Source organism: Phocoena sinus, chromosome 5 (assembly GCF_008692025.1).
Source record: "Phocoena sinus isolate mPhoSin1 chromosome 5, mPhoSin1.pri, whole genome shotgun sequence".
Classification (NCBI taxonomy): Eukaryota; Metazoa; Chordata; class Mammalia; order Artiodactyla; family Phocoenidae; genus Phocoena; species Phocoena sinus.
The window spans coordinates 2,206,187-2,233,790 of NC_045767.1; the positions used below are offsets into that span (position 1 = coordinate 2,206,187).

A 27,604-nucleotide genomic window follows, 5' to 3' on the forward strand; every position below is an offset into this window, starting at 1 on the left:
TGGGTCAGGATTGAACCGGAGGGAGCTGGGGATGGTGGCCCGAGAGCCATCCCTCTGGAGGGAGCTTTGGACAGTTCCTCGACGGCCGGGGGTTCTCAGCTTCCCTGCCAGCCCCTGTGGCAGGAAGGAGGTGTGGGTCAAACCTGCATTAACACGCACCTGCCCCTCCAGGCCCTGTCGTGGCATTTGATCCACGAGCAGATCCCACTGAGTCTGGACCTGCAGGCGGGCCTGGACTGCTGCTGCCTGGCCCTGCAGCTGCCCGGCCTCTGGAGCCTGCTCTCCTCCCCTGAGATGGTGACCCACGCCTGCTCTCTCATCCACTGTGTGCGGTTCATCCTAGAAGCCCGTGAGTCCATGACTGTGACGGTTTCTTTCCTTTGTCGCTTGAACCAGTAATCAGCTCCGCAGATGTAGTCACAGACGTTCATTTTGTGCCACCTGTTTGCCAGGTGCTAAGTTGGGCATTGGGGGTGAAGAGGTGGATGAAGTATGGGCCTTGCCTCAATCTCCAGTATCTTGGGGTCTACCCTAGCATTTAACTTGAGTTTGCTTTTGCAGTCATTTTGTGTAGATTTTGGAATTCTAGCTTTCATAAAAAATACTTCTAATTTGTGTCCCTTTGATTTCTGGTCCTAGTTGACTGTTTCATCCTTTTCGTCCTAGATGATCATAAGATTCATAAGATTGTATTCAAAAAGTTACTTGTTTTCTCTTATAGTTGAAATGCTTGTTTCTATACTGCATTGTAATACTAGTATATTGAAAAATAAAAGTGACTTACTCTTTTCAAGGGACAATGTCCTTAACAAGGGTCATTAGCCACAATTTTTAAAAATTGGACATTATAGTTTAACATGTTAGAGGGTGTCTTGAAGTTTTGTATTTTTAAATTAATCATTATAGAGTGGTGTTTTGAAGAGTCATTGTTTAAATTGTTTTCGTCTGTGCATTTGTAGTCAACTTGAAAACGAAGATCCAGGGGCTAATTTATCAAAGCCAGACTTCTTGGGGGTTGCATTGATGCTTTTAGCAGTAATGAATCAGGAACCATCTGATAAAGACCTCCCGGGTTAGAGGTGGCAAACAGCAGACAGTGGGAAGGACTTGGAAATCCGAGTGAGAAGTCCAAATCCTTGTGCACTTTGGATTAACCTAGAGATTGATACCTGAGTCTGGTGCGTCTAAAATGGTCTAAAGTTGATTCTAGGAAATCTAGACCTCATTTGACATAATCTGTCATTTTGAAACGTTCACGAGGCTGCATGAATGTGAAAATCCGCATGAAAGGAATGGGAATTCTTCTGTTTGTTCTGTTGTGGTTTTAGTTGTGGTGCAGCCTGGGGACCAGCTTCTTAGTCCAGAAAGAAGGACGAACACCCCACAGGCCGCCAGAGAGGACGAAGTGGATTCAAACACACAGAGTACGTCTTACCTAGGGTCTTTGGGGGCTTGGAATTCATTCACAGAAGAGACCTTTAAAGCGGTCAGTGTGGCCGTGTGAAGCTGCCTGCCTTCACTTGGCTGCGTCCTGGCGCGCGCCCCTGGGTTCGGGGGCGATTCGAGGGGCTGCCTCGCACGTCCCGCTGGCGGGCACCCTCTGCTGTCTGGCTCCCTGTGAACCCCACACTCCGCCGGGGTGTCGTGCTCGTCGGGGAGCCTCCTGACCTCCATCCTCGCTCGCTTCCCCCCCCGCTCCCCGCCTCTGTTTTCACCCTGCACTTGCTGCTCCTGTGTCCTTTACCTGAGACTCCGAGCTCCTTGTGGGCAGGGCGTCCGTTCTCCTTCTCCGTGTTCTCACTGCTGTAAGTGATCAACACATGTTTGTTGAGTAACGAATGAATGAATAAAAATACTAAGAAACTTAAAGTTAGTGGAAATACCATGTGAATGTTAGGTAACCTGAGTGTCTGTTTCAGCCATGTATTTTGGTGGACTTTTAAATGAAAATTCCTCCTCTCCCTACAGAAAAAGAAAGAAAAGAAAAAAAATACACATCTCATTCATTTAAACCTATTCAAAATCATTTAAACCTGGATTTAGCCATGTACCTTAGTTTCTCATGTACTTACTCCCGATTCAGGTATTTTACTCTGAAAATGGTGGCAAGGCACGTTGTGAGGAAAGCTTCTTGTCACCAGAGGCCTCCAGGCTCTTTCCCCAGAGGGTCTGGTGGGAATGCCAACCTGCAGCCTATCCCACAAAGCGGGGAAGCAAATGCCCCACCTGGCAGTTCTTGGCCGTTTTTCTTATGGAACACTCTTACTTGGAATATCGAAATCTTATCCATGCTCTGTTGGCTTAAGAAACATGCCTTTTTAATAGCAGGTAGATAAATGCTTTGTGTCTTTTTTTGCCAGCTTTTGCTCAACCCCAGTTAACGACAAGAGCGTTCCTGTTGGTGGTGTTAAGATAGGAATTTTTCTTCTCGTTACCCACTCAAGGTTTTACAATTGCACAGCATCTAGAAGCAGTGGTGTTTTGTTCGCAGCCAAGCTCTTCCCTGAGCCTCTACCTTAAGACTCTGGTTCTGCCATCCCCGAGTTTGTGACTTAATGAATCCTTACTGATAACTGAGGAACGTGCAAACACTCACTTCCTGCTCGGCCACCTTGTGGCTGTGTGGCCTTAGCAAGTTACTACCCTGTGCTTCTGCAGTACGGATAAGAATAGTACTCACCTGATGGGGCTGCCGTAGGATTAAGTACATTAATCCACATAAAGAACCCATGACAAGTGCCAGGCTTGCTGTAAGTGCTCAGGGAATGTCACCGTATTTTAGTTGTAGTTTGAATTTCCATTCCTCTGAAAATAGTTGCGGCTCTCGATGTGGTTGAGTCAGAGCAGGCAGGCCCACTGGCTGGCGCATATTGAGTTTGGGTTAATATAATTGCGCTCGTTCTCCGCGGCCCCGTTTAGGCTGGTTAATTTCATCCTGGCCAGAGCAGGAAGCGCGCTTTCTTTATCACCTCAGTAGGATGGCACCTCTTAAAGGTGGTCCCGGAAATTGTATTGAAGTCACCCTTGTTTCTCTTAGTTCGGGGCTCGATTCCTTAAGTCCACTGTCACTCCTCCTCTCTGTGAAGAAGTTGCCTAGACTGTTGAATCTCATGGACAGTGGATAGTATCCGTCCACAACCCTAAACATTTATCAACTTGGCAAATAATTTTTTGACACATACTCTATGCCAGACTCAAAGTGAGGAAGAAAGTGCCCCTGCCCTCGAGGCGCAGTGGTTCTTAAACCCTCAGGACGTGGGGTTTTCCTCAGCGTTCTGTCTCAGGACTTCTCGGGTAGGACTCGGCAGCCCATCAGAATCCCGCCACCAGCCACCAGCACCCCTGATCTTGGGGAAACGGTGAACCGAGGATTACAGCGTGGGTCTCTCCACACCAGCCTAGGGGCGAGCGAGCACAGGGTCCTGGGAGAGCCAGAGAAAGCCAAAGCCCTGGGGAGGGGCTGCAGCCTCCTCCTGGGTGTCAGCTGGCTGCACACGCAGGGTGGCTGGGAGGCCGGGACCAGGTTCCAGGTGTTTGTGCCAGTCTTGGCAGATGTGGAGAGGACTGCTTGTTTAGGTGGATGTGGAGGAGGTGAGATCTGTAGGCCTTCAGCGACCACCTAGAGTCTCATGGGCCCCACGTTTCTGGCGGGCGTGGCCGGCGGTGGGGCTGTGCCTACTATCTGCGAGGGTGGGAAGGTCAGGGGGAGGGATGGTGGGTTTGGGGTGTGTTTTGACAGAATGGTCCTCTGTCACCCACGGTGCCTGTTTAGACCCTCAGTATGTCACTGCAGCCTGTGGGATGGTGGCCGAGATGGTGGAGGCACTGCCGTTGGTGCTGGCCTTGGGTCATAAAAGGAACAGCAGCGCCCCGGCGTTCCTCACGCCGGTGCTCAAGAACATCGTCATCAGCCTGGCCCGCTTGCCCCTCGTCAACAGCTACACGCGCGTCCCGCCCCTGGTGAGTCTGTCCCTCCCTTTGCACGAGACCCAAGTGATGGGGACACGCAGGCAGGCCCCAGGCTCGGGACTCTGAGAGTGCGAAGCCGCTCAGATGCCCACTTGCGGTGGCCAGAGCGTTCCTTGATTGCATTCGTGACACCGGGCTGGTTTCCTCGGGGGTGATGTGGCTCGGTCGTGAGTAGAAATGCTCCGAAATGAGGTGGGGCATCATCACATGACGAAATGAGATTTTTTTTCTCCCACGATGCTGGATGTGATCCCGAGGCCCTCAGGCTCATCAGTTGAACGGGAGAGCAGAAACGATACCTCCCGGAGTGAGCGTTTCCCTTTAGGTAGTCACCCTCGGGGGAAGCGCGGGCGCTGTGGCACAGCTGCAGCTCCTCTGCTCTTTTGAAGCTGGCTTTGGAACCAGGGTCAGGTGGGCGTCGTCAGTGGGTCCCGGCTCCACGTCACAGAGGGGCCTGGGCGGGCGGGCCGCGGGCTGCAGGAGGCTGCGCTGCTGCCCTCACACCTGCTGGAGGGAGAGGTAGGGCGATGGGCTGGCACCCGCGGGCTGGAGCCGGCAGGCGGAGGTGGGCCGGGCCCGGGAGGCAGGCGCTTGTTGCCGCCTGGAAGGGTGCGTGCCCGCCGGCGGGGCTCAGCCTCTGTGCGTGTGAGGTTCTGCAGCAGCTGCCCCGAGGCCGTGGTGCGCCCTGACCCCCGAGGGTGAAGAGGGTTTCGCTGTGGGAGCTCTTTCTGGGGAAAAAAAACCCAGCGACGTGCTGTCCCGGGGTCGCCGTGGAAACTGGGAGTTGTGGGCGTTGGCGAAACCCGGCACCCCGGGGTGGGTCTCAGCCCGGGCACCACGCTTGGGCCGTCGCTGCAGGTGTCAAGACGGCTCACCTTTGGGTGGGAGCGGGGAGCCGATGCAGGTGGGCACAGTCCAGAGGCTTCGATGGCTGGCCCGGACGTGGGAAGAGCCGCCCAGACCACGCACGCCGTAGATGAAACTCTGCGAGCGTGGGCTTGAACCCACGCGGCTCCACAACCCTCCCACGGGACGTTCAGGAGGGTTCGGGGAGCAGGTGAGAGGCTGAGAGGGCGTCTTCCAGAGGCCAGTGGGCGCTGGGGCTGCGGGGGCCAGCCGGCCACTTCCTCGAGGCCCACGTGGCCGGCTTTGGGGATGCAGAGTGCGAGCTCTGGCCGGCTGCGGCCTGTGTCCTCCGAGGGGGTCGGCTCGGCCGGTTGGGAGCTGGGCTCCTGCTGCCGGGGCAGCCTCGGCCCCTCCGGTGTGCGTGGCAGCACCAGACGACAGAGCTGGACTTTACGGAGTTTACAAACGGCTGGCGTGGCTCTTGTCGTGCCTGCTCGCGGTAAATACTGCTGTGTGTGGCCGAACCTCACGTGCTCCTGCCAGCCTCTAAGGGTTGGGGGCACCTGCACGGGCGGCCCTGGGCAGGTCTGGGAGTCCCCGCGGCACCAGCGCCCAGGGTCCTCCCTCCGCCGTGTCTGCGTTCAGGAAGAGGTGGCCCGCCAGGGAGCTGCACCTAAAGAAAGTGTGTTTCCTGGCTCCCTCGCGGTTCGGCCATCCTGACTTGACTCGGGAGACTATGTCTCTTTCATCCTCTCAGGTGTGGAAGCTCGGATGGTCACCCAAACCAGGAGGGGATTTTGGCACCGTGTTCCCCGAGATCCCCGTGGAGTTCCTCCAGGAAAAGGAAGTCTTCAAAGAGTTCATCTACCGCATCAATACGCTAGGTAGTCCGGGTCTCCCCTCCGACGTGGTTGCACGTCATCACATGCCTGCACTGGGGGAGCCAGGGCTGCAGCAGTGGGACCCGTCTTCTCCTTTTATTCCACAAAAGAGTTAAGGCGTAACATAATCGTGAATACGTCTGTAATGTACACAAAGCTGTCACGGTGAAAAGTTTGATCCAAGTTTGTGTGTGTGTGTGTGAGTTTAATGCCAAATTTTCATGTGTCAGGCTTGTTTCAGGTCAGGAAGGGTACCCTAACAATTGATAATGCTAAGCCACATTCAGCCTTTGTATAGCACCTAAGCTAAAGGGCAGCAGTGATTTCCTCTGAGTGCTTCCTGTGTGGTCACTGATGCCCCTTTTCTCAGATGCAGAACCAGGAGCCTGGGCGAGATGGAGCCAGAGGTGGCGGGGGGAAAGTAGGCTTTAGGTGGACAACACTGGGCTTTGTGTAGTGTGGGGCAGGTCATTTTAACCTCTGGCCTCAACACCCCCATTCTTGTCACTTGTAGTCCTAATACAAGTGACATGGCCACCTCCACCTCCAAGGTCACGGGTGGGGACGTTAGCGCAGCCCTTGAAACAATCGTTCATCAAACAGCACCTTGAGTACAGCTTGTGACGATGGTGCTTGAGGGTGGCCCCTCAGAGATGCCTTCCCCCGAGGGCTTGAGCACACACACCCCCGCTAGATTACATTCTTTTTGTGTGTGTGTGGTACGCGGGCCTCTCAGTGTTGTGGCCTCTCCCGTTGCGGAGCACAGGCTCCAGACGTGCAGGCTCAGCGGTCATGGCTCAGGGGCCCAGCCGCTCCGCGGCATGTGGGATATTCCCAGACTGGGGCACGAACCCGTGTCCCCTGCATCGGCAGACGGACTCTCAACCACTGCGCCACCAGGGAAGCCCCTAGATTACATTCTTTTTTGACCTACTGTTCTTCTTGGTGGGGTCAGAGGGACCAGCGCTTTGACTTTTCTAACAGCTGTACTGAGGTGGAATTCACACAGCGCACCCTTCACCCACTCAGAAGTGCAGTTCTGTGGTCTGGGGTGTACACTCAGTCTGGGGATGTGATTTCTGGAGGACTGTCCAACCCTCTGGTGAGCAGGGTAGAAGCGGCTCAGACCCCGTTTGAGTGTAGCCTGCTCAGATGTCCCTTTACTTCATTGCGTCTACACAGCAGGGCTCCAGAGGGTGCCTCTCACCGGGCTACCTGGGCTGAACTCAGCCTGGCCTCTTGTGTGCCTTTGGACCTGCGTGCTTCGGTCTCGTCACCACTGGGCTCGGCCGGCAGTGTTGCCGCGTCGCAGCGCTGCCGTGAGGGTCCAGGGAGCGGCTGTATGTGGCGCCTGGGCCAGTGAGTGCCAGAGGGCCCAGCTGCCACATGGCATCGAAAAGTCTGAGCGGCAGGGGACCCTCTGTCTAAAGTGACATTTGCATTTCTAGGGTGGACCAGCCGTACCCAGTTTGAGGAAACGTGGGCCACCCTCCTCGGTGTCCTGGTGACTCAGCCCCTCGTGATGGAGCAAGAGGAGAGCCCCCCCGAAGTAAGGCCACGGGCGGGCGCCGGTGTCTGCTGGCCAGCGCACGGGCTCTTACAGCAGCTCGCGAGCCGTGCGTGCTGGGAGAGGCAGGGCAGCAAGCTCTTACTTTTCTGTCTCACCGTGTTTTTAAAAGGTAGCCAGATCATGTCATGACTGGTGTTCCAGAGCAGGAATGAACCTCCCCAAGGTCTGGGTACCCTAGAATCGCGGCCGGAGTGCCTTTCCCACAGTGCACTGCCCTTTCAGGGTCAGTAGCATTATGTCTTTTCTTGAAAATATTTTTCAGTTTTGTTTCTCAATATTCAGGGTACAGTGGGTAGCAACATTTCATCAAAATGAAAAGGCACGTCGTAAAGGCCACACATACGTACCTGTGTTCATTTCTCTTGACTGTTTTGTGAAAATTTTATCAGGCTTCTTGGGGTATTGGTGCATATTATGTTACTTTAATATTAATGAAAAAACATGTTCAGATAAAGCAAAGCCTGAAACATTTAAGTCACGAGATACGTTTTTAGTTCTGACAGAAGGTATGGTATGAACGTCCAGAAATGGCAGTTCAAAGAGTATGTATGTCAGGAATCATCAGGGTTGTCTTTCACAGGTGTGGAACTAACAGGGTGTCATATGCAGAGTCCCTAAAATCAGTGAGGAAATTTAAGGACAGTTTCTTAAAAAGTAATTCGTGTTTGGAGGTTTGTGCCTGTGGGAGACCTTGCTTTCAAAAGCAGCCATTTGCCCATCAGATTCATCTCAAATCACAGATGTGTGTGGGTTCTGGTGAACTTACGCAGACACAACAGGACCCTGGCTGGGAAGGCACATCCCTCTGTCGCACTCGGGGGGGCCCCGCCCTCAAGGCCACGTGGCTGGACAGCCACGGCCCGCAGCTTCTGCCCACAGGTGGGGCAGCGGTGTTGCCTGTGTTGTGACTTGGTGACGTGGGCTCCGCTTCCAGGAAGACACGGAGAGGACCCAGATCCACGTCCTGGCCGTGCAGGCCATCACCTCCCTGGTGCTGAGCGCGATGACTGTGCCTGTTGCCGGCAACCCAGCCGTGAGCTGCCTGGAGCAGCAGCCCCGGAACAAGCCCCTGAAAGCTCTTGGCACCAGGTTTGCCCGAGAAGCCGCGTGTCTCCAGGGGCGGCCTCGGTGGGAGCAGGGAGGTGCCAGGGTGCCCTTGCCTTTGCTACCGGAATTAAAGACAGAAACCCCGTGCGGGGGGTGCAGACCCAAAGTGGCTTGCTGGCTGAGGCCTGATGACTCGGGCATCCGGTGTGGAGGGCAGATTCCGAAGGAGCTGACAGAGCACCTGTGCAGGGCCTGCGGACGGGAACCGCCCACAGAGGGTGTGGGCCCGGGGTTTGGAGGTGCCTGTGTTTCCTTGAGGCAAAGCTGGGGGAAGCCTGGTGGTTTCCACTTGTAAGATTCGGAGGAACCAGATGTTCTGTAACCTTTGTTCTGAACCTTAGGTTTGGGAGGAAGTTGAGCATCATCAGAGGAATCGTAGAGCAGGAAATTCAAGCGATGGTTTCAAAGAGGGAGAATATCGCCACCCATCACCTGTACCAGGCGTGGGACCCCATCCCTTCTCTGTCTCCAGCTACTACAGGTACCTGTGGGGAGAGGGCCGGGTGTCCCTGGGGCTTGCGGGGAGGACGGGTTGAGCATGGGTGTCAGCTTATGCCCTGGGCCGGTGGGCACAGCTGGACAGTCCTGGCGCCGAGGCGGGGTCCCAGGAGGGCCCGTCCACCAAAGCTGTCGTCTGGGCTCCCAGAGGGCCGCCGGCTGGGTAGTCGTCTCGTTCGCGGCTACTGACTCTTAGCTTTTACACCTCAGCCCACAACCAGTTCCTGTTCAGAGTCTGAAGCTGGTCTCTTACAGAGAAAAAGTGATAGTTCAGCATCGCCCCACTGGCCCTGCCGGCTTAACGGGTTGTGAAGGGATAGAGCACCCCCGAGCCCCTCGCGGCCATGCGGGCGGCACTCACGCGCCCTTGCTCCCGCAGGTGCCCTCACCAGCCACGACAAACTCCTGCTACAGGTCAACCCCGAGCGGGAGCTGGGGAACACGAGCTACAACCTCGGCCAGGTCAGTCCCCCAGCCCCCGTCCAGCGCAAGGCCCCATGGGGCGCGTGGGGACTGGGGGGCCTGTCGGGGTTCTCAAGTTCCTCCCCACCGCGCCCTTTGCAGAATAAGCATGGCATTCTGTTGCATTTGTGGGGAGCTTTGTTAAGCAAGTAATTCAGAGAAACGGGGTCCTCAAGTGACTGCCAGTGAGGACAAGTTTTGAAGAGGTCTCACGTTCTGGTTCAGTTTTGTGCCGAGACCTCACGCAGATGTCCCTGAGGAGTGAAAGTGTCCTTCCCTAGAGGCTCTTTCCTTCCCTCTCCTCGGCCGCTCCCGCCCCGGCGCTTCATCAGGCCCTGAGTCCTGAAGGCAGAGCGCCCGGGAGCCCTGCTGAGTGCCGGGGGCCGCTCGCCTCGGGGGCCCCGGGCCGCACCTGCGGCTCTGCGCCCCTTGCCTCCGGCCCTGAGCGTCAGCTCCCTGTCCTGTGCCCCTTGAAGGTGTCCATCCGCTCCGTGTGGCTGGGGAGCAGCGTCACGCCCCTGAGAGAGGAGGAGTGGGCCGAGGAGGAGGAGGCCCCCGCGCCGTCGTCCCCGCCCACGTCTCCAGTCAGCGCCAGGTTCCCGTCTGCCTTCTGTGTTCAAGCGCTCGGAGAGCTCTGATTAGTCACTTGACTTTCTGGTCTGCCTCTGGAAATGAACCTCTCATCTCTGTTGGGGGGACATTGCAGGAAACACCGGGCTGGAGTCGACATCCATTCCTGTTCGCAGTTTTTGCTCGAGTTGTACAGTCGCTGGATCCTGCCGTCAAGTTCAGCCAGGAGGACTCCCGTCATCCTGATCAGCGAGGTGGTGCGGTCGGTGCGTTTGCCCGCCCCCCCCCCCCCCCCCCCGCCTCCCGCCCCCCACCCGGGGTTCCCAGTCTCTGGGCGCCCGTGCGGGGACGCGTAGACACAGGTGGAGGATGTAGTACTTCTGGAGCCAGTGAAGGAGCGGTTTCCGCTGGTCCAGTCCCTGGCAGTGACACGCGTCAGTCCAGCGGGGGTGTCGTGGGGATGGCACGTTAACCGTAAGGTCTGAAGGGTCACCGTCCTTGTCCACGTTGTCTCCTCGGGGGCTTGTGACAGACGGTCCCCTGACCACCAACCCACCGACCACCCAACCACCGATTGGTGCTTGAGAAGCACCGATTTAGAGCAGTTGTTCCCCAGCTGTCAGCCAGGGGATTTCTCTGCATCCTTGAGATTGGTGGGGACCCCAAGGAGCGTTGGTGTCTGTCGGTGACATCCACCCGTGCTTGCAGTATTGGAAGTCACATCTGAAGGTTTAAAAGTTACTTATTCAGTGCTGGCTTCTCTGCGTCACCCAGGTTAGCCATCCAGCAAGGAGAGATGCCCAGTTACCGGAACCGTCTTGTTACCTGTGCAGCACAGAGTTTTTATTATTTTTACCGAAAGATGTCTCTTTTCGGTAAAGACAGACTTTTTTTCCAAGTCTGTTTTTCTCAATACTCCTTTAAAGTTTTCTAAATTGTTTCATATCTGGTCAAGTTGAGATTTTTAAGAACCTCATTTTAAATTTGTAATGTAAGTTACAAATTGATTTTTTTCAAAAAGGTCAAGTTTACTGCTAAAGATCTTAAATTTTTAAAAGGTACCCGTTTAAAAATAACAAGGATAACAATTTCTATTTTAAATAATTTTTTAAATGAGTTTTTGTACACTTTTGCAAATCTCTTTAATGTCTGGCTCATTAGAAGTCCCCTGAGGGGACTTCCCTGGTGGTCCAGTAGTTAGGACTCCACGCTTCCACTGCAGGGAACGAGGGTTCGATCCCTAGTCAGGGAACTAAGATCCTACATGCCGCATGGCGCGGCCAAGACACTTGTATCTCCTCTGCACTCAGTCTGTTAATATTAAGTAATTTCTAGAAAATACCACTGTACAGTTGGGAGAGCACAGGAGAGAAAGGCAAGTAGGGTCTTAGCGTTTTTAGGACAATAGTTTTGACCTTGTGGCCCTGAGAGGCTCACCTAAGAAGTGCTCTTTTAGATGACTTGCTGAGTGTCCTGCTGGCTTGTTGGTTCAGCTCACCTGGGGCCTCTGAGAAAGGGCCGACCCCAGCCTTCCCTCACGCTCCTAAAGGAAAAGGGCCTTCGTGCCTAATCAGTTTGTTTTTAGACGTAATGTGAGCACTGAACGTTTCGGGGAGACAAACAGAATCATCGCCAAAGCATTAATTTCCGAAATGATCAGCCATTTCTCCGTTCCGGGGCTCTGGGTAGCTTCGCCGGCGGCGGCCTGGGGGCGGGTTCCCGCGCGGCAGCAGTGTGTGTGCACAGGCCCTAGGAGGACGTGCGGGTACAGGGTCACGGTGTAGTTAGGCTTCCGGACTTTGTTGGTTGCTTTTCCCGGTCAGGGCCCCTGTGGAGTCCCGCGTCGCGCACTCCCCATAGCGTAACTCACCCCTTCCTGCCCGAATGTCCCGCCGCCAGCTTCTCGTGGTCTCAGACTTGTTTACGGAGCGCAGCCAGTTTGAGACGATGTACCTGACGCTGACGGAGCTGCGGAGGGTGCACCCTTCGGAAGACGAGATTCTCCAGCAGTACCTGGTACCCGCCACCTGCAAGGCGGCCGCCGTCCTCGGGATGGTGAGTGGGCGGCGGCGTGGGGCCTTGGCGCGCGTCGCTGTGGAGTGTGTGCTGCTGGGCGAGCCTCGGCTGGGGCTCCTGTCCCTTGGTCCCTCAGGTCATCCCGGTGCTTGGCCCTGGACGGGCTCGGCTGTGCCGGCGGGGCAGCGGGGCTGGCTTCTCCTGGACGGTCGCCCGCGGCCCACAGCGCCCCACTCTCCTCCCCCGTGTGCTGCCGCCCTCCATGCTCCCGGTCCCCAGGGCCTCCTCCCGGGGCTGTTTGTCTCAGTGACCCTGCGCTCCCACCCCCGGAGCTGGATCCTGTGCTCTGTTCTGAGCCCAGGGCCTGGGCGGGCCTTCTCCTGAGCCTCGTAGCTGTGCCTCTAGCTGATAGGGACTCGCCACCTTCTGTGGCCACATCACCACGCGGTACAGACGCAGGAAGTACTGACCGCGGGCCCGGCCATTTCTTAGAGTGTGTTAAAATAGCAGCCCTGCCGTTGGAGGCAAATAGCGTGACTCCAGGCCACGTGGCATCCGCTGGTCACTGCTGTTTCTCGTCATGTCTCCTGGAACCCAGCTCTATGCTAGAATAGACACTCGTTCCCTGAACAAACGCAGGGGTGGCCGCCGTGAGCCAGGCATTTGGGCCCATCAGCGAGGCGCGGGGTGGCACCCAGGTGCCTCTCCCACGTCCCACACCCATGCTGTCTGTCCTGACTGCGCTGCCATTTGCGGAGCTCCCCCTCGTGCCCCACACACGCTGTGTACAGGCTGGTGGAGGTGGGGCCGCCAAGATCCCACCTGCTCCCGAGGAGGCCAAGGCAGGGGGCTGCTGACTTGCTCCAGGTCGCACAGGACGGGGCAGACGTGGGGTGTGAGCTGGGGTCTACGACCGGAGCCCTGACCGTCCCTGACCGTCCCCTCCTTCCCGACTGTTCCCCCATTGAATTTGTCCCTCCGAGCCAAGGCCCAGAGCAGGTACCATTCATCCTGGGTGGCCTTCGGCCCTGGGGCCACCGTCCAGGGAACAGAAACAATGAGCCCCTTCCGCTGAGCAGACAGCTCTTCCAAGTGTCGGCCCTCTGGGTGTGGAGAGGGAGGTACGTGGTGCAGCCAGGCTTGAAGGGGTCCTTTTGTCCTTGCGGGAGTTTCAAGTGCTGGGTCTGTTTTCATGGTAATTGTGTTTGTGCTCTGGCCTAGATCCCTGAGGTAAATGTTGTGTTGTCAGTAAATGGAACGAGTGATCGTGGTTTTCAAGAAGAGGCTTAGGCAGGATGGCGCGGGACGTGGACTCCCGGCCGGTGTGAAGGGCAGCACACTTTCCGTCAGGGCACTCTCTCTGCACGTCGTGGCCTGTGCCCCTGCGCCCCGTGCAGCACCGGCGTTCCCGTTGCCCAGTGTGGTGGTAGCGGTGCCCTGCAGCGGGTCCTGGTGGTGGTGGTGGCCCTGGGTGCGGGCAGGAGGGGTAGGAGTCTCAGCAGTGTCACGTCCTCGGGGGCCACGGGACAGTTCCGGGGGGCTGCCGGGCCGGACAGCCTCTGTGGCTTTTGCAGAGCGAGGCAAGGCCCTCGGCCAGCAGTGGCCGCCTGTGTCTGGGCACGGTGGTCTGTGAAAAGCAGTGGTCGCCATCTCTGCCTTGTGAAGGTGTCTTCTCTGATACAAAGCTGACCTGAAGTGTGGAGTGTGGTGCTGAGTGTTTAGGTTCCTACCCCTCTCCATCCTGCTTAGGCTGCTGAGGGAGACTAAGACCATTTTCCTACAAGTTAGCATAGGCTACTGTGCGGGTCCCCAAGGCCACACCAGGAGGGCACTCAGGACTCACATACACTCAGGGCTCTGATCCATCACAGTGAAGGGCTGTGAAGCAGAACCACCGAAGGGAGAGGGCCTGGGGGCGAGGTCCAGAGGAAACAGGTGCTAGCTTCCAGAACCCCGTCCCGTGGAGTGACGCGGGCCGCGCTCCACCCCCCAGCGACACACTGTCCCCAGGGAAACTCGTCAGAGACGCAGAACCGGGGCTCTCATTGCGGGCCCGCAGGCTCCGCGGGCCCCTCTGCCGGGCACACACCGAACTCCGGCCCCGGGGAGGGGGGAAGGGTGTCAGCACAGACACAGCAGGGGAGGTCCAGGGAGCCCCCCATCCCGACACCCCAGCTCCCGCACGCCAGCCCCGCACGCAGGCCTCGCAGAGGGCTGTGTTCTGCACATCGGCCCGACCGCAGCGTGCGGCCGGCCTCTCTCGGCGCCCCACGGCACTGTGAAGCTAGCCTCCGCGTGTGCTGCGCCCTAGGACAAGGCCGTGGCAGAGCCGGTCAGCCGGCTGCTGGAGAGCACGCTCAGGAGCGGCCATCTGCCCAGCAGGATCGGAGCCCTGCACGGCGTCCTCTACGTGCTGGAGTGCGACCTCCTAGACGACACCGCAAAGCAGCTCATCCCGGTCATCAGCGACTATCTCCTGTCCAGCCTCAAAGGCGCGGCCCAGTGAGTGGCGGCGGCCAGGACCTCCTGCTGCTGTCTCCCTCCAGGGCTTCTGTCTGACCAGAGGTGGGGGGCTGAGAGAAGTGACGTTGCACATTTCAAAGCGTATGTCAGACCCTGGCCGTATCATGGGCAGGGGTCAGCAGGAACCCAGGCGGGCACCCTTCTCGCAGGGACAGTGGCTGCGGTCACTGAGACAGGAGCATACCTCGTGCCATCAGGTGGGAGCAGCCGCCGTGCTGCGTGGCTGAGCTTGGCCCTTGTCTCGTCCTCAGCTGCGTGGGCATCCACAGCCAGCAGCACGTGCTGGTGATGTGTGCCACGGCCTTCTACCTGATCGAGAACTACCCGCTGGACGTCGGGCCGGAGTTCTCCGCGGCCATAATACAGGTGAGTGGGAACGGGCGTGGGCTCCGTGCTCTTGGGCCTGTGCGGTGGGGCCCTCGGTGGTTTTCATTTGGGGGAAGGTGCATGAGCGACAGGAGGCCAGATGTGGCTCTTTGACTGGGAGGTCTTCCTTCCTGTCCAGATGTGTGGGGTGATGCTGTCCGGAAGCGAGGAGTCCACCCCATCCATCGTTTACCACTGTGTCCTGAGGGGCCTGGAGCGCCTCCTGCTCTCCGAGCAGCTCTCCCGGCTGGATGCGGAGTCCCTGGTCAAGCTGAGCGTGGACAGAGTGAACGTGCACAGCCCGCACCGCGCCATGGCGGCCCTGGGCCTGATGCTCACCTGTATGTACACAGGTGAGCAGGGGGCCACCTGTGCCCGGCGGGTCAGTGCCGCTGAGCTCCGGATGCACAGGACGCAGACCGCAGGCCCCTCCAGCTCTCAAGGTTGCAGAGCTGTGCGGGTGTCGGAACCCCGCCTGGGAGCAGGTCTGCAGACAGACCCCTGGGCCCTGTGTGGCTGGGCTGGGCCCTGGGGTGCTGGGGGCTCCCGCCACCTGGTCTCAGATCATCTCTAGGTGTTTAGTAAACTCCTGCGTGAGTTCCAGGCCCTGTTTACAGAGCCTGTCCAGTTTTACAAATGAAAAGAACTGACCGGCTTTGTTTCAGGAAAAGAGAAAATCAGTCCAGGCAGAACCTCAGACCCCAGCCCTGCCGCCCCTGACAGCGAGTCAGTGATCGTGGCCATGGAGCGTGTGTCTGTTCTTTTTGACAGGTAAGAATGGAGCCTGCCCTGCCCTGCCCTGCCCTGGAGCTTTAGCCGGGAGCTGCTGCTTCCTACACACCCGCTCTGCTCTCAGCCCGCCTGTGCCCTGAGCGCGCTCGCGCTGCCCTCGGGCTCTGCTCCAGCCGCCAGTCCTAGGACCCCAGCGCCCTGTCCCCAGTGCCGGCGTGTCTGCTGAAGGCGAGGGGCAGTGCCGGCCGTGTGGTGGTGTCAGGAGGGCCTGTAATGAGACTGGGCGTGCAGCCCTGGTCGGTAACGGGACTGGCCGTCAGACCTGCTGCCTTGTGAGAGGAGTCTTGGAGCCGCGTTAGCAGTGGCTCAGGAGGCTTCGGTAGACCGTGGTACAGACTTAAATGACAGACGTCTTTGAGAGCCTGCCCCCGACGTGTGTGCCCTTGTGTCCAGGACTGGCTCAGTTTGCGGTCCTGCAGAATGGGTGAGGGGGCCTCGTCCGGCTTTGCCCCAGGCCTCCTGTGGCCTTGGGGCGGCCGACTCCGCACCACTCAGCCTGACAGGTCTGGTCAGCTCGGTCAGCAGGAGGCCATTTGGGGTTTCACAAGAGCACACTTAGCAGGACTTTCTCCGTCTGCTCTGGCCAGGTGAGGGGTTGTGGGAAGCTGAGCGCGTGGGCTGTTTTCACGTTGAGCGTTGACAGCGTTTACAGTCATTCTTCCCTCACATTCTTCGGGCCCCTCCACGGTGGGCAGAGCCGCCCACGCAGGCCCCTGCCCACGTGGGCTTGCGTTCCCATGCCTGCCGGTGGGATAAACACTTCAGCCCGTGCAGTGCCGGCGTTCAGCCTGACCAGCCTCCAGACACGCGGGGGGACACTGGCTTGACAAAGCTGACTTTCAGTTGTGAGTGTCGCCCATGCTGGGCAGCGGCTGGCGTCTGCAGGCAGGTGGGTCAGGCATGCCTGGGCCAGTTTCTGGGTCCCTTCTGGTGCTTTTCAGTCACACATAGCTTTTCTGTACGGTCGTCTCTCGGTATCCACGGGGATTGGTTCCGGGACCCCCCACGGATTCCAAACTCTGCTGATGCTCAAGTCCCTGGTATAAAATAGTGGAGAACACTCCGCCTCTGTGTCCTCGGGCTCTGCCTCCATCCAGCCAGCCGCGGATTGAAATGCGGGTGCGGAACCCGCGGATATGGAGGGCCAACGGTGTGTGCTAACGGTACGGTAGCGTGAGTAGCCTGCTGGCCGCCTGCCCAGCTGGCACCTGGAAGGACGCTGCCCAAGATGCCCGCTGAGGGTGTGTTGAGGGGAGGTGGCAGGAGGGCACCAGGGACAGGAGGGAGAGAAGGGGGCCTGGCGAGACGCTGACAGGTTCCAGGAGCGTGTGGACACTGGTGAGGACAGGCCCGAACGAGGACGCGGTTCTGTTACGACTGACTTAATTCCCCCATAATGCCACTGCCCCACACCATTTCTGCTTGTTACTCCAGGACCCCTTTTTGGCTTGGGGGCCCCCGCGTGGGTGGGGAGCCCTGGGCAGGGCAAGGCTCTGATCCGTGTCTCCTCCCTGCAGGATCAGGAAGGGGTTTCCCTGTGAAGCCAGAGTGGTGGCGCGGATCCTCCCCCAGTTTCTAGATGACTTCTTCCCGCCCCAGGACGTCATGAACAAGGTCATTGGAGAGTTTCTTTCCAACCAGCAACCGTACCCGCAGTTCATGGCCACCGTAGTGTACCAGGTGAGGGCCCAGTGCAGAGGAGCCCCGGTGCCTACCACCCTCTGAACGTGTCGGCCCCGGGGACTTGCCAGTTCCTCCCCTTGAAGCCAGCCACCACTCTTCCCCCGAAGCCGGTGTTGACGGGGTGGCCCCCCGGGGCTCTCTGCCCTTGCAGGTGTTCCAGACTCTGCATAGCACAGGGCAGTCGTCCATGGTCCGGGACTGGGTCATGCTGTCCCTCTCCAACTTCACGCAGAGGACTCCAGTTGCCATGGCCATGTGGAGCCTCTCCTGCTTCTTTGTCAGCGCTTCCACCAGCCCGTGGGTTTCGGCGATGTATCCTTCCCTGGGTCCTGGGGCCCCGCGGGACGTAGCACTCAGGGGCAGCACTTCCGTCAACATCCAGGTTGACGTTTGCGTTAAGGTTTTGGAAACCTAAGCTCTGCAGAAAGCCCAGGTGTCAAGGTGTTGTTTACCTTAAGCCCCAAGAGAGTAAGCCGTGGACAAGGAAACAGAAAACCGTGTGTTCCCCACGCTGAGCGGGAGGGGCGGGGCCGGGGCGTTTCTCTGAGGAGTGCGGGGGCGGGGGGTGGGGGGGGTGGGGGGCAAAGAGCTCCTCCCGCCCACTCTGGTCCGTGCAGCTGGGTGTGTCCCTCGTGCTGCTTCTCTTTATTCTTTGTCACGTGCCTTGTATCACTCTCTTGGGTAAAAGCTTAAGTGAAGATCCAGTTCCCACCCCCAAGATGCTGGCTGCTAAAGGGACATTCCCCTCCTGTCAGCCGCCCCCTAAGACAGACCGCAGAGCCTCGGAGCAGACAGCCGTCCCGGCGCTGTCAGCGGCCCTGGAGGGCGGCACGGCTCTGCCCTTGGCGCACGGGTGCCAGGCCAGGGAGGTGCTGCCCAGAGGAGTGCCCTCCGCGGGGGGCTCTGGCTTCCTGGAGCCAAGGTGGGAGGCAGCTGCCGCCTCCACCCTGTCCGCGGCTTGGCTTGGCACTCGGAGCTCCCGGGCCGTTGGCAGGCCTGTGTCGGGGCAGGGGTTCCCGGGGAGGACGGGAGGCAGGTTCCCCCCACACTTGCAGCCTTGTGCCCTTAACCGCCCTGCCAGCCTTCCCCACGTCGTGAGCAGGATGGGCAAGCTGGAGCACGTGGACGTGCACCTCTTCTGCCTGGTGGCCGCGGACTTCTACAGACACCAGATAGAGGAGGAGCTCGACCGCAGGGCCTTCCAGTCTGTGTTCGAGGTGGTCGCGGCGCCAGGAAACCCGTATCACCGCCTGCTGGCTTGTTTGCGGAACGTCCACAAGGTCACCACGTGCTGAGCGCCCACGCAGGCGGAGGCGAGGTGGCGCCAGGACTCGGGGCCCCGCCTGCACCGCGCGGCTCGGCCTCACCGCGTGCAGGGGACGTATGCAGGAATCTTTGGGGTTGAGCCTGAGTCCTTGCAGGGGCAAGAGCAGCCGTTGCTGACCCCCCGTGCTAGAGCTAGCGTTAAATGCCAGTCGCCCGGTGTGTACTTCCTCACATGCGGCCTGTTCGCTGTCACCGGGTCCCAGCTGCTCCTGCCTCGGCCCTCGCAGGTCGGCCGTTAGCCCCTCTGCTGTCCCGCAGGCGGGAGGTGACGCCACGGGCCTCCCAGAGCACCCCCCGCATCTCCCCAGCGAGGCGCGGGGTCCTGGGGTCTCGCTGGCTCCTGCAGGCCTGCGTGCCGCGCTGGCATCGGGCCTGGGCGGGGCGGGGTGGCTGGGAGCACGATGGCCCGCGCCGTTCTTCCCTGTCTCTGTTTTCTTCTCAGGATTTAAAGTTTAATTATATCAGTAAAGAGATTAATTTTAAGGTAACTTTCTATGCCCGTGTACAGTCTGTGCATTGTCGAGTCTGTGCTGCGTGTCACGGCCTCCGAGGAGGTCGACAGGAGCCCCTCCCTCTCCCTCCACGAGACTTACTCTGGCGTTCCTCTCGCCCAAGCCCTAGTCCCCCGACACGCCGCCCTTTTTTGTGCATTCACGTTTAGTTAGAGTTTAGGGAGGTGTTGGCGTGCAGATGTCTGACCGGGAGTTCCCCTTGCCCCCTTACGAGTTAGGAAGGTTCCCCCGTGGCTGTCCTGGTCGTGGGCAGTCAGCTCTGGGGCACAGATGGCTCTCAAGGCTCTCCCACTGGGGACGGGCGGCTCCTGGGCACTTAGCCGACCAGGCCGGCCCGCCTGGCCGTGAGCAGCCTCCGTCCTGACCAACACCGTCGTCCCCCCGCTCCTGTCCTGACTGGGGCTGCGCTCTACCCAGGGGCTGGCCGACGGGTGTTGGGATCCGAGTCCCCCGTGTCCCTCCTGCACAGTGGGGCCCAGATGCTCGCCTGGTCTGGCAGCCCCGAGGGTGTAACAGCGTTAGTTGTCTGCGCCCCTCTTGGTCAAGAGCAAAGCTTGAGTCCTGGCAACTGTTTGAGAAAGGCCCGAGCACATCCTCGGCTCCCTTTCAGTCCGTCCGCGGGGCCTCCTTTCAGCACAGGCGGGTGCGGGTCTGTGCCCACTGGACCCGTCGTGGGGCAGGAATGAGGCCAGCCAGGGCCGCCACTTCTACCCCAGGCCCCGGCCCCTGGACCAGCTGTTTCTGGGCCCAAAGGAGCCACATCATCAAATGCACACGGGGCGTGGACAGTCGAGTGCCCTTGGCCAGGGGCTGGTGGAGCGCTCACGGGCAGGGCTCTTCAGGTCCCCAGAGGCAGCCAGTCATTTGGTCACCGTCATGCTGGCCAGTTTGCTCATGAGCTCAAGTGCAGTCAGGTTTGGGGTGTTTCACTGGCAGGTGGAGATGACTGTGAAGCTGACTTCCAGAGTCTGCCAAGGGGAGGAGTCCTTCGGTGCACGGTTAGCTACCCTCGCGTCTGTGCGACATCTCACCGTGGCACACACGGCTGGGGGCACAGACCCAGGCCGCCTCCACCCCCAGAGCTGCCGTGGTTTGAGGCTGGCTGGGGTCAGAGTGCGGCCAGGGGAGGCTGTGGGAGCCCCTCCTCAGAGCAGCCCTTGACTTTTCCTGCCTGCCCCACCAGCGCCCGGCAGAGGCCTCGCCCGGCCAGGGCGTGAACAGTAGAAACGGGTCAGAGGTCCAAGTAGGACCTTGGGGAGGATCTCCTGACTCTGAACAAGAATTGAGAAAAGTCACCGCTCTCTCTCCCTTTTCACTTTGGACTCCCACGTTATTTCAGCAGCTCCGAGATAGACGCGTCGCAGGCAGACGTCCCTGCTTAGATGTTTACGCTTGTTAGAAATAGCACTGTGAATGTAAAACTGGGAACCATTCCCCTTAGGAGTCATAGCACCGGGCTCAGCTGAGTTTGGTGGGTCCTCCTTGTTACCACGTGACCTGTAACAGCCAGTGCTTAACGAGGGGGCTTGAGCCCAGCTCTGGCCCTAGGTGCCAACCCAAAGACTTGCCGGTGTGCCCCCGAAGTGGATATGAGTTTATGAGTGAGATCACTTTACCCGTGGATGAGTACGTGTGTAATGTGTTTGTATGTATCTGTATTCATCAAGACAGACAGGCGAGGCCTCTGAGAGTGGCCATCAGTTCTCTGTAGAAGCCGACCTTCCTTAGACCTGCCCTGTGGAGTCGGCTGCATGGGGTCATTAAAATCCCACTGAGAAAACAGTCCACCTTGTCAGCTCTCTGCAGAAGGGACTCACTTGACCAAGTTCCTGAAAGTCTACGGCGAGCACCAGTCCTACTGCCCGTCCACATTTTGTTGAAAGTATCGTTGATGTGATCGTCAGGTTTGTTTTCTGTTTTTTTTGGGGGGTGTTTTTGTTTTCCTGCTGGTGACACAGGAAAGATCTGAGTGAAACCAGGGTAGGGCTGGTGGGCGATGTGCTTGCGCGCCTTCTCGGAACCGTGCCCCCCGGGGCGGCCCCCTGAGCCAGGCAGGGGCTCTCCAGCCTCCTAGTGCCCTTTACCGCGGGCTCTCCCACTCCTGCAGCCTTGTATCCTCTCAGGAGGAAAGAAGACGCTGAGGCGCCTCCAGACACCCACAGCGTGGCGTCAGAGGACCCCCCCTCTGAACCCCAGAGGGCCCCCTTCGTGGCCGGGTGTCACTGCCCAGCCCTGGGGCGTGGGCGGCTCATCCGTGGAGCCGAGGGGAGCCCCTGCTGTCGGCGCGGGTTCACAGCTGCGCGCGGCCGTGCCGCAGGGAAACTCCTCCGGGGCCGCGTGGCGTGGGCCACTTGTCTGTGGTTTGCAGGTGTGGACTCGGTTCCATCTCGATAACGTCTCTTCCCGGCACGTGGCCTCGCTTTGGCTTTTGTCCCTCTGCGCCGTGGCCGAAAGTGTAGCTCCCGGCCAGGGTGAGACTCAGGGCCGTTCTGCCCGCTGGAGCAACAGGCGGGGATGCGAAAACCACCCCGAAGGCCACCAAGGCTCGCTGGGGAGCTCGGGGTGCCCCCGCGAGGAGGGGACCACGGGCCTGGGCATGCGCTCAGGTGGCGGTGACAGCCGGAAGGGGCCTGGAGGGTTCAGGGGCACTCTTTCCCCGTGCCTGGCACCTTCTAAAGCAGCTGAAGAAACCCACTTCCCTCGAGCACATGTGGGAGCATCTGGCCCCACACAGTCACGGCAGGGTGACCTCTGGCCCTGGAGGATTGTGGCCGTCGTGGACCTGCCGAAGGTGGTTGGGCTCTGAGCTCAGTGGGGCCACCTGCCTGTACTCGCTGCCTCGAGCCGCGGCGGAGTGGCCGTCGGCAGGGGTTTGAGCTCATGCTGTGCCACCGCCACTGTCCCCGCCGTCCCTGCCACGCTGGGCACCAGCAGGGCTGCGATGGCTGCGTCCCGGAGCCTGGCCCAGACGTGACTGTCTGCGAGAGGAAACTGCTACAAACATTGTACTTATGAATTAAAAGAGAAGAACTAGGCGATAACTTGCTGGGTGAGGCCTGCTTTGCTTGTGGAGAGCCTAGACCCCGCGGCGGGGAGGCAGGGATTGATACCACACCAGCACGAGCCCAGTGCCTCGGTCGGGGGCCGCCGGTCCGGGTGGCTGGCCGTGAGGGGCTGAGGAGGCGACCCGCGGGCCGCCTCACAGCGGGCCTCCTGCCCGCACACGCGGCCGCGAAGGCTGCGGCGGTTCTGGCGGCATCTCCCAGGGGCCGTGGGGTTTCGCCCGGAGCCCTACCCTGGAGGGGCGGTCAGGGCCGGCACAGGTTCTGGGGGGCTCACTCGGGGGCCGCGACCTGACTTTTGAGCCCCTCACGGTCTAGCTGCCCCTTCCGCCTCATTGGCCATTGGCCCCCGTGCTCCTGGGCGACAGGGTGAGGCGATGCTGCCCTGTCTATTTGAGCCGGTGAGTTCTTCCCGCCTGAAATGCTAGCTCCTCCTGGAAGTCTTCTCCACTCAGCTGAGTGGGCACCGTCCTTCCCAGCCCCCGGGGACCCCGGCAGTGAGCATCTCGGTCATCTCGGGGCGCTGGTGATTGCCCACCAACCTGCAAACACAGAGACCCTGGGCCGCGGGCTGCCCCGGGCAGGCGCTTCACAGTGTCTGCTGAAGTCCCCCCAGTTCTGGGAAGTGGGCGGCCCCGAGCCCGACCGTGGTGGGTGCCCCGAGAGACGGCCGAGCGCAGGTGGACTGGCCCCTGCCTGTGGTCACGGCCGTGTGACCGCACACGCCTGCGGACAGGGTGTCGGGATGTGCGCAGGCGCCGCAGGTGCGGGCAGTGTCGGCAGGAAGCTGCTTGGAGAGCGTTCGGCTGCTGGGCCTTGTGGACGGGCCGCACGGGTTCGTTTCCACCTGAGTTGCTCTATGCGTTTGGGAAGACCATGTCGCCTCCACAGGTGTGTCTCCTCTGCGACACACCTCCAGGGCCCCTTCAGCTCACCCTTCAGAGCTGCCTAAGCTCTACCCGCCCCTCCCTGGTCCAGGCGAGGCAGCCAGACCCTGGCTGGTCCACCTGGTCCACCTGCTGTTTCCAGAAAGGAAATGCCCCCAGATCCCCTGGAAAGAAGCGACGGCATGTCCCCCACTCACCCTCCAGCCACCGTGCACAGGTGCCCTCGGTAAAGGGCAAGACCCCTCTTGTCTTCAGAGGAAGCCCTTGCTTCCTGACCTGACACCTGAGAGCCCTTCTGGGTCTGGGGGTGCCCGGCCCAGCCTCACCCCTCAGGGTAGCCTGGCCATGGGCCCAGGCACCGCCGGACGGGGCATTCTGCCAGGGCCCGGGGCCTGTGGGCACAGGGTGGGCCTGCTTTGTGGGGTCACCAGGGCTCTTGGGAAACCGTGAGGGTGTCCCGCAGTTTCCATGAGCTTGGGGGCCTCAACGGCCTGGCTTCTCCATCTGGACGGCTCATCCCCACTGGCCTTCCAAGCAGGAAACCCAGGGCCCGTCACGGCCACGTTCTCTAGGGGCCTGACACTCCCAGGCCTTCACCCCGTGCTGTGGATGGGACGGACCACTGGCCAGGCCTCCACTCACCCGGCCCAGGGTGTGCTCGGAGGCTGGCTGGCCCGGTGGAGCCGTTGGGTCGGGGTTGGGTTATGCGTGCTGAGGCGGAGGACTGAAAGTTATGGTCTGGGCTCCCGTGCACGCGGGGAGAGGATGGTGGTGCCGGCACGGTCGTCGCCCCCTGGCACCAGGGAGTCCATCCTCCCGACCTGCCCTCCTTCAGCTCTGCCCTGCCTGCGCCCGGGCCTGGACCCATCCCCCACACTCCCTGTGCTTCCCTGCCTCTGCCCAGCTGGGGGGTCTTCCTCGGCCAAACCCCTGCCTTCGGAGACGGGCTCAGCTCACCGCTGCCTGCTCCCAGGAGGTGCTGGAGGCCCCTGAGAGACGCCCCTTCCTGCCCTGAGCCTCCGCGGGGGGAGACGGAGCCCTGTGCCGAGGTTCACAGCCCTGCCCAGCCGAGGGCACGTGGGCCCACCCGTGGGGCCGCTGGGAGCTGTGCCTGCCTTCCCCACCTGCCTGGCCCCTCCTCGTCCTTGGACGCCGAAAGTGAGGGCTCTGCTTCCGGGAGCGTCCCCCGGGCCCCCCTCTCCAGGGCTTCCGGTGCCCCTGAAACCTGAGAAGAGACGGTTGGAGCCCAGCCTTTTACCCTGACTCTCCTGGACGTTTGGCTGGAGGCCTAGCAGGGGGTGTAGATGCCTCCTCCGAGCCGCCTGGCTGCCAGGACCCTGAGCACGGGCAGCGATGCCTCTGGGCCACAGCTGCCCTGCGGAGGCATCGGGACCCGCTGTCCTGGGGCTGACCAGGCCGGGTGCCCTGGGGCAGCAGCTTTTCCTGATGACAATTCACCAGCCCCAGCCAGGCCAGCACATGGGCCTCTGCCCTCTCCCAAAGCTCCAAGGAGGGTTTGGGTCGGGGGAGGGAGGGGGCAGTGGGAAGGGGTCCCAGGGCCTTGGAGGTGCAGCCTCCAGCCGCATGTCTGGCGGTGGATACTTGTCCAGAGGGGACGACTCCTGTGCTCTGAGCTCCACTGTAGGTGAAGACGGGGGCTGGGGGGCGGGGACGACCGAGTCACAACCCGAATTGGTGGAGCTGGGTCTGAGACCCTGAGCCGGCTTTGCCTGCCTCTCCCTTGGTCCCCCTGCCCCTGGTGCTGGGATGCACTGAGGCAGCCCTGCTCTGTTCTTGGAGTCGTGGTTGAAGAAAGGTCCACCTGGAGGATGGTCAGGTTTGGCACACGCTCTGGGGGACAGAGAGCCAGCGCTAGGGCCACTTGGTAGGTTGAATCCTTCGTCTAGGGCGGGGCGGGGGGGAGGTTTCCTGGAGGAGGTGGGACTTGCGGTCACTGGTTCACTTGGCAAGCACTACTGAGTGCTCTGTGCCAGGTACCCAGGCCGGAGGAGTGCAGCAGTTGTCAGCCTTCCTGGGCGGTGCTGTGTGGTGTCCCTGTGTCCCTAGAGAGGGAGGGGCCTCCGCCAGGAGCTGATGGCAGGCCCGGGCCCTGACCCAGGGACCCCTGCTGCCCTCCCCCTCTGCACCCCAAGTTCTGACTGTGGGGGAGGGAGGGAGCCCCAGCCAGCCCACCCCATCCTGAGCACCTCCCCTCCTTCCGCCTAGGGCTTCAGCCCGCCTCGCAGGGTGTCAGAGGGCGAGCTCTGGGCACGTGGGTGCGGGGGTGGGGGCACCTGGGCGGAGACTTGGGGACGCCTCGCATCCCAGGCTCAGCTTCCCTGTCCTGGGACGGCTCAGACCGAGAAGCTCCTGTCATAGTCAGGCCCGAGGAGGGTCCTCTGTTGAAGGTGGAGGTTTTCGGCCTGGACTTTGTGAGCCCTTCCCCCTGAGTTCAGGCCACCCCAGAACCCCGAGGATGCCAGGCAGGTTCACGGATGGGCACGCTGGCCCGTGGGCCTGGGGGTGGGGTGGGGGCACCACGTGGCCATTGCGGCCCGTCCAGCAGGTGTGAGGGCCCTTGCTGGCAAGCCACCTGCTTGAGTTTTACCTTCAAAATGTTCAGTCCCGATGCCTTAGGTGACCCTTCTCTCTGAAGCCCCCGCAGGCTCCACTGCTCTGGTCTTCTGCCCGGCTAAGGCTTGGTCCCCTGGCCAGTCCCGGTGGGCACTCAGTCCCTAGGCCCTGCCGAGGTTGGCGGCCCATCCCCAGCCTGGCTCTCAGGCCCTGCTGTCCTGCCCTCCCCGTTACAGCCCCACCACCTCTCACTGCCCGTCCTGCACGTGCTCTGGGCCGGGCGGCCTTGCTGCCTCTCTTGGCCGGTCCTTCTGCAGAGCTCTCCTTCATCCTACACTGCACCACCTGGCTGGTGCTGGAGGTCCGTGTCCCTGTCCCCTGAGCCTCAGTCAGACACTGGCAGAGGCCGGCTGAGGGTGGGTGGCCGGGGACCCCAGCCAGTGCCAGTGGTCGCTTTGTCCAAGGTCAGCATTGGGGGGCCTCCCATGAGAGCCAGGAAGCAGCAGGGGCGTTTACCCAGGACCATGGGCAGAGGAGGCGTGACGGTGTCCTTCACGGGGAGCCTGCCGGCCACTGCACGACACAAATCAAGCCCAGTCCCGAGCCAGCCTGCCTGGGTTCAGAGCCCAGCTTGGCTCCTTGACCACAGCATGACCTCACCTTTGTCCGTCAGGCTGTTCATCTGGAAAATGGGAATAACAGCAGTGCCAGCCTCCCTCGCAAGGGTGCCGTGAGGATCAAAGTAGAAGACACAGACGTACCAGACATACTGCACTTAGAACAGTGCCCAGTCACCTTAGCAAGCATCACAAAGCTGGAAGGCAGAAAATAAATGGCTGGCTCAAGGAAGGTCCAATTTGCAGGAGGGAAAAAGGGAAGAAGGACCAAAGTGTATTGAATAGGAAGACTTCAGAGAGGAGCTGATGCCAGAACAGGGTTTTGAAGAATGAATAAGAGTTTGCCAGTAAGTCCGAAGGTGAAGTCTAGGCAACCTGCTGGGAAGGGAGGGGATTTACTTGAGGTCAGTCCTTCGTTTGTTCACTCCTTTATACAGCAAGGCTTCCCCAAGCTGTTTCCTGCGGGGTCGTGGGGTACAGGAGCAGCCCACCCAGCCAAGTGGACCAGGCAGGTCTGGGTGTGGATGGTGCTGATTGATGCAGGGCGATCAGGGCTGCGGTGGGGCTGCCCATGGTGAGAGGGATCCACACCACCCGCTCCCAGCTACTCTCTGGCCTCAAGCACTGTGCCGGCTCCTCAGCCCACCCCATGTGTCACCCAGGCCAGCAAGCATCCCGCCTGCAAGGAGGGGAGCAGGCAGACAGTGGCCGAGCCAGGGGTCTGCTCGGGGCCGGAGCCCTGCCCCCGCCCAGCCTGGTGGTGGTGGCGTTTGTACCGTAAGTGTGAGCGTGTTGGCCGGAGGATGGCTGTGTGCAGGGCATGCAGGTGGGTGGGTGTTGGTGCACACACGTGTCTGCGGGTCCCCAAGAGTGTGTTCCTGTGTCAGTCTCCCCGTCTGTCTGTCTCTGCCCCTGCCACCCCTCTGTCTGCCGTCTCTCCTCCTCTGGGTCTCCTCATTTGTTTGCACCCCAGTCCCTTACCCTGGGCCCTCCCTGGGCCCCCGCCTGTGTGAGCCGGGGCGGGGCAGAGGCGGGGGCTGCGGCCTGGACCCCACCTCTCAAGAGCCCGGTCTGCCCAGCGGAGGTGCCTCGTTCGGTGGCCTGGGCCGGCCAGCCTGGTGACAGGGCTGGGGCGCGGGGCGGGGCCGGGAGCCCGGGCCGCCGGTTTGGGGTCTGGCTCGCTCACTGCAATGTTGATGGCCCGTCAGGGCGGCCCTGATTCCTGCGCTTTCAGTTAAAAGGTTTCTGTTGTTGTAGCTTATGCAGTTGCTCTGTTGCTATGGAAACGTGACATCAAAATGACGTTTCCCGTTTAAAAGCTTTTAACTAAATTCCTGCCTGTC

The 27,604-nt window shown here is 60.2% G+C and overlaps 1 protein-coding gene across 6 annotated transcripts in view; it reads left to right on the plus strand.

Moving 5' to 3' along the window:
• Positions 1-19,104, plus strand: part of HTT (huntingtin) — a 137,784-nt gene extending 118,680 nt beyond the window's left edge. For 4 of the 6 annotated variants that reach the window (XM_032632142.1, XM_032632146.1, XM_032632145.1 and 1 more), the window contains 18 exons: positions 172-349; positions 1,329-1,424; positions 3,773-3,960; positions 5,573-5,699; positions 7,145-7,245; positions 8,201-8,355; positions 8,715-8,854; positions 9,251-9,333; positions 9,810-9,928; positions 10,040-10,169; positions 11,803-11,958; positions 14,231-14,421; positions 14,694-14,808; positions 14,948-15,161; positions 15,474-15,579; positions 17,118-17,280; positions 17,435-17,595; positions 18,365-19,104. In XM_032632142.1, the coding sequence (XP_032488033.1) occupies positions 172-349; positions 1,329-1,424; positions 3,773-3,960; positions 5,573-5,699; positions 7,145-7,245; positions 8,201-8,355; positions 8,715-8,854; positions 9,251-9,333; positions 9,810-9,928; positions 10,040-10,169; positions 11,803-11,958; positions 14,231-14,421; positions 14,694-14,808; positions 14,948-15,161; positions 15,474-15,579; positions 17,118-17,280; positions 17,435-17,595; positions 18,365-18,578 (2,637 nt within the window). In that variant the 3' untranslated portion in view covers positions 18,579-19,104. Of the gene's footprint in view, positions 1-171; positions 350-1,328; positions 1,425-3,772; positions 3,961-5,572; positions 5,700-7,144; positions 7,246-8,200; positions 8,356-8,714; positions 8,855-9,250; positions 9,334-9,809; positions 9,929-10,039; positions 10,170-11,802; positions 11,959-14,230; positions 14,485-14,693; positions 14,809-14,947; positions 15,162-15,473; positions 15,580-17,117; positions 17,281-17,434; positions 17,596-18,364 lie in introns of those variants that run through there. The other 2 variants (XM_032632144.1, XR_004349927.1) reach the window with 2 other exon arrangements.
• Positions 19,105-27,604: the final 8,500 nt, after the last annotated feature.